Source organism: Hypomesus transpacificus, chromosome 3, assembly GCF_021917145.1.
Source record: "Hypomesus transpacificus isolate Combined female chromosome 3, fHypTra1, whole genome shotgun sequence".
NCBI classification, from domain to species: domain Eukaryota; kingdom Metazoa; phylum Chordata; class Actinopteri; order Osmeriformes; family Osmeridae; genus Hypomesus; species Hypomesus transpacificus.
In genome coordinates, this window is record NC_061062.1 from 7,366,854 (window position 1) to 7,379,175 (window position 12,322).

At 39.6% G+C, this 12,322-nt stretch overlaps 2 protein-coding genes across 2 annotated transcripts; one reads left to right on the forward strand and one right to left on the reverse strand.

The window, feature by feature from the left end:
- Window positions 1–739: 739 nt before the first annotated feature.
- LOC124484664 (THAP domain-containing protein 6-like) lies at window positions 740–5,243 on the reverse strand. Its single transcript, XM_047045687.1, has 8 exons — window positions 4,823–5,243; window positions 4,305–4,497; window positions 4,080–4,154; window positions 3,434–3,689; window positions 2,571–3,323; window positions 2,291–2,433; window positions 2,049–2,148; window positions 740–1,400 (listed from the first exon to the last, which is right to left on the reverse strand). The coding sequence occupies exons 1-4, from the start codon at window positions 4,900–4,902 to the stop codon at window positions 3,435–3,437; spliced, it is 603 nt and encodes a 200-aa protein (XP_046901643.1). The 5' UTR covers window positions 4,903–5,243; the 3' UTR covers window positions 740–1,400; window positions 2,049–2,148; window positions 2,291–2,433; window positions 2,571–3,323; window position 3,434.
- Window positions 5,244–7,853: 2,610 nt separating this feature from the next.
- On the forward strand, window positions 7,854–11,468 carry LOC124463938 (complement component C1q receptor). The gene has a single exon (XM_047015781.1). It carries the CDS (start codon window positions 8,520–8,522, stop codon window positions 10,248–10,250), a length of 1,731 nt encoding a protein of 576 aa, XP_046871737.1. The 5' UTR covers window positions 7,854–8,519; the 3' UTR covers window positions 10,251–11,468.
- Window positions 11,469–12,322: the final 854 nt, after the last annotated feature.

Sequence of the window (12,322 nt, forward strand, 5' to 3'; positions counted from 1 at the left end):
TAGAAGGTGTCTTGAGACCCTGTCCTGACAACCATTATCTGAGGGGCTCAGCCTTGGTTCTAAAGGGGGACACAAATTGCACTTGTCATTGCTTAAAATAGGTACTGTTAATTGCATCGACCACTTGTTACACTGTGGTTTGAGTGCATACATTTTTTATGTACTTGGAATACAGTACTTGGGAGTTTTTTATTGTTCCTGTTAAGGACTTGTGACTGGAAGAGAATCAACTTCAGCATTATAAAGAACTGGCTACTGTTGGCCCATTATACCACCTTCAGCAACACCACCAACAGGTTGAGATAAAATAGCCTTGTAGCCTACTTTAATTCACATCCAGTACAATACTTAAAACTTGCATGAGTGTTGCTTTGCCAAAAATGTTTCCTAGTTACTGTTGCCATCCAGACGTTCGTCCGCACATGGCGGCCATCATGCCACAGTCAGCTTGCTCACCCATAACATTGTGTTGGTAGCGGTACATGTACTTTTTAAATAACCATAATTTGCTAAATTTTCAACGGTTTGGTTTGTTATAAACGTCAGAGATGACACTGCATACTTTATAATTGTTGTTTTAAAAAATAGAATAATGTTCTAAAATAGGTACAAGATTTCCCTTTACAAATATACATGAAGAAATGCTGCATGTTGAAAATCCCCACCCTAGAGCGAACTAGACTACTGTGGAGGTATACACATGGAGGATAGAGATGAAAAATGACCCAAAAAAGTGAAATCAATAAAAATAAATATTTATTAAACGATAAAGATTAACAATAACAATAAATAAGCCTATAAAGTAACGGGAGTGCAGTGTAAATCAGTAAGTGGAAGGGAACCAAAAGAGTGGTGCAGAGATCAGTCCTGTCAAACCAAATGAAAAGTCCAAACGCAGAGAGACCACAGACAGCCCCACCAGGGTCGTAACTTTGGGCTAATGCCCTTTGAAAAGGACTGTTTTATTGAGCATCTGTCGCATGTTGCTCTGTAAGCTAAGCGTAGTCATTTTAGCGATGTGGTGTAGCCTTAGCTTAAAAAACAGGGACACAACTTATGTTAGCAGCGTATGGTGGTGGCTGTCTAGGCCGTACTGTGTGTCGCCCATGTGCTCCCCGAGCACAAACACATCCTCTGACCCGATCCTCTTCCGTACAATATACATGACCTCTAGCAGTTTGATGGGCTGTGATCGTCTGAAACTTGATGCCTGGCGAACAAGCCACTCTGCTGCCCTGACGACCCTCACTGTGCCCTCTGATGGGATCACCAGGCCTCCATTGTTTTTTGAGACAGCAGGTGGTAGCTCTGGTCCTTAATGGCAGGTGCAGCATCTGTCACCAGGCTGGTACGGCAGACATCACAGGACAACTTCTTCAGAGCCCGTCACACAACAAATCCTGAAATTTTAGTTAGTATAATAATACAATAACTTAAAATAATAATAATGAATAAGCATGGGGAATACAAGAGAACTTGAACAACAGCAAACACATTGGAGCAAGATAGTATCGTATGAATAATATATAATACGTCTTACTTTATGAACTTGACACAGACAGAAAAGAGCATCTCATGAACTCGATGCAGACAGGACAGAACATCTAACAGGACAGAGCATCTGAACTCGATGCAGAATATCGTAGATAAACAAAAGAACAGAGCATCTGTTGAACTTATATTATGGACTTGAGGGATGCACTGAAACCAGTAGTTTTACCTTAGATAATTAAATGATTTGTAAATTGACTACTTGTATACATCTAACGAAGAATAAAATAAACTCTTATTTTCTCAGTTGAATTTGAGGTGGGTCATAATTATTTAAATCGTTCCTGATGCCAAAAAAGAAAAGGATAACGGGTTAATCCTGGTGGCATTCACATTTAACTACCACCCTCGTTTTGGGGTAACTGACCAACAGTTCAACTACAAAGAGAGGGTGGGTGTTAAAGGGGTTAAAGCAATTAATCACTCAAATGTTGGTGAGAACAGTAGAATGTTGGGAAATGTTTTTGGTCAACTATGCAAATCTCTAGCTGCATTACCTCAATTCTGAAGTAGCCTCACAATCTTTGAACTCTGCATAGCCCCTGTCCTGCAAGGTGCAGAGCGCCACTGCCACAGAGTCTGAGCAGCCAGGGAGACCTTGATTGAGTTTATAAGGAGAAATGAAGAGCACATTAGCACTACAAGATACAAACATCATCAAAAAGTATAAAAACACAATTAAGCCCTGGAGCCCATTTTTATTGCAGCCCTCTATACCTAAATCGTCATGCAAACATACCTTCATCTTCTGATTAGCAAAGTTCACATGCTTATCTGTGACTCATTGGCAGCATTTAGTCCACTTTACTTTTGGACATAGTTCAGCTGAACAATGTACTTCCAATTGATATTGCCAGTTATGCTTCTAACTGGGCTGTATGCCTGCAGAATCAGATTTGATTTCCCATTGAACATGTCAACTGTAAAGCACCATAGTCTGCACAATTATGTAAATACAATCAAAATGTATAAAAAGCAGAACAGTCAACCAGAGCAGATGGACAATAACGAGCATGTACCTGTGACATATTGCGTGTCAGCTTCAGCATGTGGCAAGTGTCCATCATAACAAAAACATTGTCATGGTTTACTGGATGTGGGAAATGGGTCTTCAAGGGCTCACAGGGGTCTGCTTTTAGATCGCACCCAAGTTGGGAGCACATATTGACATTTGATGCATGAACCACCCTTAACTGACGATGTTGCAGCTCTTCTAATGCATGTTCACCAACACTTTCTATGATTCTGGTGTGAGGGACTTGGTCAAATAATATGCAATTGGAGCTTTCCAATAACCTTGAAGCCCAACCACCATAAACACAAGAACCTCGGAAGCTCAGTCAGTCTCATTCAATCGATCCCCCATGACCACATATCCAAACATTGTTTGTGTCTGAGGATCATGTTGAACGTGTGTTTTGATGGACATGGCATCCAGCATCAGAGTGACACATCCCTATTTGACCTCATCATCTTGACGCCGTCTTTCTAGCATGTCCAACATCATTTTATTGAGAACAGGTCCGGCATCAAGAGAGCTCAGCCACCTTGTATAACATCCCTATATTGTCTGTAGTGCTTGATGTAATTCAGTGTAAAATTAGACATCATGAAGAACACCTTTGCAATGAACTGGGATGTGGCAGGTGAATATGCAGAGTATCTCAGGTAGTGAAATGCCTTTGGACCATGCAGATGGAGCATAAAGGCAAAATCTCTCTGGGCCTTGGTGTACTCTACGCCCTGCCTTGACAGGAGATGAACCGGAAAATCTGAAATTCAATTAGCAAAAGTGATCAGTAGGTCTCCTTGTAATAATAACTAGGAAGTCAACAAAGGACATAAAATACACAAATTATTCAATGTAATATTTGTATTTTACCTTAGTAGCATTGAAGCTCGTCTTTCAGCTCTTCGTTGATAAGATTTGTCTCCTTCAGTTCCTCCAGAAGAGCCTGCATGTTGTTCTTGGCCCTCTTTTCTCTCCTCAGGGCATTACTCTTCTCCCGCTGCAGTTTCCTCACTCTCACTGAGGCTTCTTCAAGTTTGGCCTTTATAGCCTTAGGGGAAGCAGGCAATGTATACAAGTGGTCAGTGGCCTGCCGCTTGCCCCTCAATGTCCTCTCTCCAGTGGCTCCCTGTTGTTTTGGTAAAATATACAAATATATAAATAATAGTAATACGGAAATTAATAACTTGCTTTTTCAACAATTCACTTTTCAATTCTGTGAGCCTGAATACATTTTTAGGTTCTCCAATTCTCCAACAGAAAACACACAGCATAAATTGTATAGGCTTCTCCACTTATAAGGCAAAAATACATTTTGTGGCTCTGGACAAAAACTTTAAGGTTGCCTACCCCTGGGTGTAGTTTCAATGTTGGTACTCAAATAATATTGGGCTCTTAGACTACTAACACCATCATAGACCTTTCTTGGTACCACCAAGATAAAGGATTTAATGTAACAAGCCATATGCTTGTTCTCATGCTCTCATTAGTTTGTGACATTCCACATGCAAATACTCACAACATCAGGCATCAAGTCCTTTGGCAGTTTGTCATCCACTCTACTAGAAGTGGTTGTACTTCTTGTTTCTACCGACTAAAAAAAAGAGTAAAGAAGTTTTGAGTGTTTAAAATGTGCTGTAATAAACAACACATTATAGAAATTGCAGAAACAAAAAACTTATCACAAATTTGTATTGATCAATCTTATACACCTTAAATTATTGTTGGTCAATGATACACATACCGTTTGAAGATGAGCTGGAAAGTTGAAAATGGTTGGCACAACACCATCTTTAAGCCGGACAGTCTGCCCCGTCCTGTCAAAGTCCTCCCTCCTGAAGTGCTCACTGCAGAGCAGTGTCCTGTCAGAGGCAGCAAAACCGTCCCTTCTTAGAGCAACTTCCCACTTCCTCCTCCTCTCTCCGGTTTTGGGAAACCTTAAAAAGTGAGAAATGTACCCAGAATTATTGTACATTTTCAATCCGTATTTCCATTTACATTATTGGTAAGGACACAAATACACACCTATATTATCATTTTTGGGGTAAATGTATGCATGTATGTATGTATGATAACCACACTAAAAACAATAAAAAGGTGTCCAAAAGAAACATTCCGTGATTGTGTAAACAAACATTCGAAAAAGCCTTGTGTCAACAACAATCTAGCAATACCATTATGTCATAGCCCCGCTGTTCCTGTATATACTTCCACGAAGTAACTATTATCCTAAAAATAAATCATAATATTGTAATATCCTACATGTGAAAGGTGATCCCACGGGTTCTCGTTTCGAGACAACGGCGATTAGAGCATTTGTAGGCTGCACAAAAGTCTGGCATCTTCACTGGCAATAAGAGTCATCAATTTCCTGTAGAAATCATAAGGTAAGATATTTTTAACAAACCAACCCGATTGGAAATCATGTGCAACTTCAGTTAAATCATGTGCAACTTAAGTTATATTGAAAATAAAGAACAACTCTGCCTCTCCCATTGACGTAAAATTACTAGTAGCCGTGATACACAATGCTGCACGATTAAGTAGTTTTTCGAAGAGAAAAGCTGCGATTTCAACATGTTGAAGAATCCAGAATTATAACCACGTTAATAACGTTTGTAAGAAACCAAACCATTTGTAAATCCGTCAAGAATTCAGCGAGATAAGTGTGTTTGTGCAGATCACTGACCTTACCTCAGGTACCAGAAAGCTTGCCTGTGGCAAGATGGCCGCATTTGATGACGTTCTAGCAGAATGGCTGTTTATCAATCCGAAGAATACGGTGGCCGACATGTGCAAATGCGCTGCAAACTAAGAAAACGCATGCATAGACAAAACACAAGCAAATTAAGAAAACATCTTCATCAATTTGACAACACATGCGCAGCATTCAGCAAACAAGCTGCAAATACACACAACACAACCAAATACATAAACACGCTGCAAACCAAAAACGCTGCATCCAGTTTTCACAACGGAAGTTTCCAGGCCTCTAGGGGGAGAGCCAAGTGGAACATCTTGATTTTTGGCCCCATGGAGCGAGAGAGAAAAAGAGAGCATATGAAAAGTTTGGACCAACATCAAAGTAAGTCTTTTGAAAAACTGTCAAAGAGGAGGGGCACATATAGAAATGAATACTAATCTTTTTATGTCGCCTGTTTACTTCGAATTGGTCCTATTCAAAACAAACTTCTCATCTGCCCTCTCTGGTTCTAAAATCACGCTCTTCTACTTAGCGCTCCCACTAGAGGCCTGGAGCACTTCCGTTGTGTTATCTGGATGCAGCGTTTTTCTGTTTGCATTTGTTTTCGGGGTTGGCGTGTTTTCCTTTTTTGCAGCGCGTTTCTATATTTGCAGCGTGTTAATGTAGGTATTTGGTTGTGTTGTGTGTATTTGCAACGCGTTTCTATATTTGCAGCGCGTTTGCTGCATGCTGCGCATGTGTGGTCAAATACATGTTTTCTTAATTTGCTTGTGTATTTTCAATTTGCTAGAATGTTGTCTATTTGTAGCGTGTTTGCACATGTTGGCCACCGTACAGGGCACTACTCAGGAAGCTCCGATGAGAAAATGCATCCCAGATTACCCAAATTCACCCTGTATATAGTCTATGCCAAAAACCCAGCACACTGACCAACTGGTTGTTGTTGGTTTGTGCCTTCAACTTCTGCAGTTGAAGTTGGAAGTTTATCAGTGATATGCATAATAGTTCTCATGTTTTTCTAACATTTAGAATTTTGAGTATGATCTGCTCTGACTCAAGTAGTTAAAATGATCTCCTGTAAACACACAATCTTAAAAGTCAATTTAAAAGAGGAACTGATTGGAGAGCGTGTCTGTGTGTGCCAGAAATTGGAGGGGAGAATTCATAGGGAGAATTGTGTCTATGGTTGGGACAATTTCCTGCCATTGATGTTGTGACCTGTTGCGCTTCCTTTCCTTAGACAAACACAGGAAGTGATCTGTACTGCCACATTCATCTGCATCCCACAGGCAAGAGAAAAAACAATATACTGTCCCCCCCAAGGAAAGCCCTCCGTTAGCAATGGGCAACATACATCAGTACTAGATGGTACCAAAGTTTTAATAATGCCATCCACATTTCTATCATAAAACATGAAACTTTTAATGCAATCAGTAGCCTACCATAAAATGTGAAGTTGAATTTGTTGGTTAGTGTTGAATTGGCAGTCCAGATTAAATCTAAATCATTGCCTGGATGATAGAAATGTATCATTTTTGCAAATTACACGTGGACCATAACTTCATTGGTAGACCACTTCAACCCTTCCATACACATTGAGATGAAATAACTAAGTAAAAATAATAGTTTGTGAATGTTGCAAGATTCCATAGCGTTACAAAAGTGATAACACTCTTCATTGTCGTAGATTTATCAACCAGATTATGTTTAATAGGCTGTATAAAGAACTCAATGTATAGTCTATTTCAAAATTCCCATCTATGGTATCTAAATATCACAGTTTTTACTCTACAAACTGCTTTCCATTAAAGTAATATAGCATGAATATATAGTAATTTTGGTTTGTCTTCTTTTTAGCACAAAATGAATTAAGCATATGATTGCATTTTCACAAAATTATAACAATAAAATTTAAAATGGCGACAGGAGGAGTTGGAGACCTTCCTCAAGGGTGGACGTGAAAATTGAGTGGCTACTCGTCAAAACAACTATCCCAATCTTATCTACTTTCGACCCCGTAACCAGCACAGGCCTTGGCCAAGGCCGTTGCTGGAAAACAACTACCCTGGGAGCGCTGAAGCGAGACTATCTTGCTCCCCCCCCACACCGACATCTGTTGTTTGGTCACTGCTCGGGTCATGACCAAGGATGTCTCCTAGCCAATACAATCTGCACAGGGAGAATCGGACTGATTGTGGCCTAGGTCGGGGCGCCAACCCAGACCTACTCACACATTAACTTTCACCTACTACAGATGTCACCACCCCCCCATCCAACGCCTTCGCCTGCTTGTTTTGCCTAGGGTGGCTGGCGGGTCTGTGTTCAGCGCCTACCTTGGCTGCAGGTCCAGATGCTGCTGTCTACCCCCACTCCCCGTTGCAAATCACATGTTTTTGTAAATGTTGTTGGGCTTATGTGCTGAGGTTTTTGCCTTTTCCCCACACTGTACTCTTCTAGAAGCATTGTCTGGGGGTTGCCTTTTTCTCTCCTCCTCTCTCCTCATGTTATGCTGTAACTTTTGTAGTTGGCGCCGAAAATGGCTGCCTAGATAGGCTCTCCTGCCAAAGTAAATTCCTTGTCTGTGCAAACTGTCATGGCGAAGAAACACCAATTCTGATTCTGGTTCTGTTTAATTAATAGAAATGTTACCCTTATATGTATTTATTTAAAATGAACAGATTGAATTTAGATTTAACTAATTTTCTGCAGGTCATGCACAGGTGTAGAAAATGGTCAACAACATCCTCAAATACATGATAAACAAATGATTAGGGAACTATAAATACAATTATGTAGCCCAACATAATCCTTGTGTATATGACTATGATATAAACATTAACTTCAAAATAGGCCTGGTTTACTTTCGATTAAATTACTTATTTGGTTTCTTTGATTGGTTTATGAAAGTGTTTCCATTTCTGGAGTAGGCTCCACAAATCCAGAGACCACATTTAGGCCGACCATGGATGGAGACATCTGTAAAACATGTCTAAACATGACGAGGTCCTGCTATTGTGTTTGGTTTCCAGAACGGAACTTGCTTCTCGGGGAGACAAAAGTAACATTCTGCTACAGATTATTATTTCCGTCTTCAGTCTGTTCACTAAACAGGATACAGGAGTTTGAACGTTCAATTTGAATTCCCACCACTCTGTGTTTTTGCATTGAGTAGACAGCCTCATGGAATTTTAATGTATCTGCCAATGGAGCATATTGATATGAATTGTAATCTATAGTTGATCATTTGTAGCAATAATGTTCTTAAATCTTTTACTACTGCTCCACATCTGTGGGTCAATGGGAACCACAGACAACATTGCTGCAAGTCTATGTTCATCTGAAGCCTGTTTTACCTTACACATGGAAAAAGTGATCTTTGAGGATGCTCGACAGAAATGTGAAGACAATGGAGGTTACTTATTTACAACTAAGAACAACACCGAGAAAGCACAGTTCCAATCAATTCTTTCTCATCTTGATAGAAAAAATCGACGATGGGACCTAACATTTTGGATCGGATTAAAATTAAGCAAAGGGGAGTGCGTTACAGATAGATCAAGTCTGAAGGGCTTTAAGTGGATATCCGGCATGAACTTTGACCAGTATTCAAACTGGGACAGGGAGCCCCTCCGTACATGTACAGAAGACAGGTGTGTCACAATAAATTATGATGTATCAAGCAACAGCGAGTTGAAATGGACAGATGGATCATGCAAGGATACAGCTTTTTATGCATGCAAGTTCTACTTCAAAGAGATGTGCAAACCTCTGTCATTGGCAAGACAAGGAAAAATATACTACACTCCACCTTTTTCCAAAACCCCTTTAAATGAAGGTAATAGTCTGAATTATTTGCCAAAAGGGACATTTGCTAAGGTAATGTGCGGTGATGACAGTAGTTCACAGATTTTCACCATTTGTAAAGCAATGAACACCTGGACTGTAACTGGTCCATTTTGTGCATCAGACAACCAAAGTTGCGACTTTAAAAATGGTGGATGTGACCATTTGTGCTTGGGTGTAAAAGCTGGTGGCGTACGCTGCGAATGCAAGGATGGCTTTGAACTGGGAAATGACCAAGTATCTTGTGAAGCAAAAGACTATTGCCACGGTTCCCCATGCCAATATCAATGCAAAACAAGTGGCGCAGGCTTTTCATGTGTATGCCCAAAGGGTCTCCAACTGGACAAAGACTTAATTGGATGTGTTGATATTAATGAATGCCAGATGCAGGCCTGTGAGGATCATGATTGTGTCAACACGCAAGGTAGCTACATGTGCGAGTGTAGGGTGGGCTACAAAATGGTTGGTGGCAAATGTCACGACTTAGACGAGTGTACTGAATCTAGATGTTCTCAGATATGTTTGAACTCCCAAGGGTCATTCTCCTGCCATTGTAATGCTGGTTTTACTGCATCAGAAGATGGACATGCCTGTATAGACGTTGATGAATGCCTTAATAATGTACGATGTGAGTACAAATGCAAAAATACTATAGGCGGTTTCACGTGCTTGTGTCCTAATAACTTTAGATTACATCAGAATGGACTTACATGCATTGAAGATTTAACAATTGATTCCACTGCTGAACCAACAGGGAGTCGTTCAATCTCAGTGACTCATGGCAAGACAATAGAATCTCAAACCATGTCTGATGAATTAAAAACCAAACATGCGTACACAGACGCACCCCCATCAGACAATGTGAGCATGCATGAGCAGCCTCTTGGCAAAGTTACTTTGGAAACAAATGCTCCGAACAGCAAAACATTTAATTCCAGGCTGTTGGTATGGTACGCTATTGGTTCAGTTGTTCCACTAGTTCTTTTAATTGCAGTAACCATTGGTATAGTTATATTTCGATGGGATCGTTCTAAAAGAAACATAAAGAAGAAAAACTTAACTGCTGATAGCTATTGTTGGGTTTCCTCTGGTTTAGAAACTCAGTTAGAAAGACTGAATGGATCAGTGTTGACAGACAGATGACCTCTAATGATATGACATTTGTGAAAGCTGTTCCTTCTAGCTCTATTTATAGCATCTTTTTAAATACAATTTTCTTTACAAAAATACATTTTTCAGATATTTCCTTGATTGTCTGTGTACATCTTCTTTTTTTATGTGTGTCTGTAGGTATTTAGTAAGATAGATAAAAAAAGAGTGTTGTAAATTTGAACAATTCCAATTAGGCTCACATAAACACACGAATGTGTGTGTAAAAAGGTGAAGTTTATAAACATCCAAATGTCACACGTTATGACATAAGTCTTTATGTAGCAAAATAAAAAGATTTCATTTGACAGCAGAGGGCGGAGCCTAAACATATGACTTAACTGCACTATCTATCTATAATTCCAGAAATCTGTGTTTGTCACCAACATCTTACTCATCGATGGCATCACAGGCACTGTGCCCTATCTATAATTCGAATAATCTGTGTGTGTGTGTTCTACTGACATATTATTCACTGACTGCATCACAAGCACTGTGCACTAGTTTGAAACAGTTATGTCAAAATGTTTTTTCAGTGTTCGATACATGCTCTGCGTAGGGACATCTGCTGGTCAATTCATGGTATGGCGACTATGTCGAGTGATTGAAGGAACGGAGTGAAGTAAAGTCATTAGTCTAACAATTGTCATTGACAATTTGATAAATAAATGTTATGTGACAAATTTTTTGATGTGTACGTTTCTAAAATATGTTATCATAACTTTTGGTTTGGTTTAAACAACATTACCTCTTTGCTTTAGAAAAGGTGTTGCCTGTGTGGCATGACATTCTATTATACTATATGTCTATATTGTACTGTGTTGAAATGATAAATAAAGCCAGCTTGAACTGGTGTGCTGCTTGAACTTTGTGTTACACTGTATGTCTGTACTATGCAACTCATGATGAAATGACAAATAAAGCGAACCTGAATGTGTAGCAGCTGTCGAGTTGTGTAATTTTGTGTGGTTTGGGTGTTGAAGTGAGTCACTGTGTGTTGCAAGCTGAAAATGACGGTGGTACAGGGTGTAAATAAAGCTTCTCTCCTCTGGACTGGAACAGACTGCACAAAGGTTCAGCATATGGTATACACCACCCACCTGTGTTTCCCTACCTACAATAACAACATCAGTCACCAAACAATTGTAACAATCTGTCAAAGAAGTTAGTCAGATAGCTATTTGCCAACCAAGCACGTACCTGCCAACCCAACCGGATCCAGTATGCCCATAGAGAGGAGCAGTATGCACATTCACAATTTGAGCCAAGGTAGACACACCTCCTTGATAATAAATGGTTGATAATTTGTCCTAAAGTGTTCTCACTCAATAGAAGAGGCAATGTGTTAGCTAAGGTGCAGACAGTTTCTACACTTTTTCTTTGACTTCATGCTACTGGCTTATTGGGTCAAATATATTTTCAATTTAATGTATTGGGTCAAAATAGTTTTATTTCAATGTGAAAAAATAGCTTATTGCACCTTGCAGCTCCATCAAAAACACCCCAACCTAAGGGCATTGGCGCATGTCTTTCATGATGAACATGACAGGTATAATCCAATGTTCCAACAACACAAAACAACAAATAAACCCCTGAGTATTCCTGTACACTTTCATGCAGACCCTCCCCACAAGGACCCAGACACAGTATTAAAGACAATTATCATCATTTATGTGAAGTGTGGTACAGAAGAGATAGGGTTAAACCATATATTTGAATAGTGATTTGGGTACCGTACTCACCTGGATGGAACTGGTTGTAACCTACCGTATCTACGAAAGATTTGATTGGACAAAACAATGTGGTGGGTCTGTAACGGGCTGAACTAGCCATGTCATTGGATATGTTTACTTGTTACTGTGCTCCATTTGCGAGTCAAAGTGGGTGTGTTGTTGACCTTTCGTGAGACAAAAATTGTCTTACAAATACAAAAAAGCTTGCACTAATACGTTTTGCATATTGTAAATAGGCTTTAACCCAAACTTACATTAAACTTTCTGAAGGATAATTCAAATATTGAATTCCGTTAAATGCAATAATCTTGAAATAATTTAATTTATCATTTG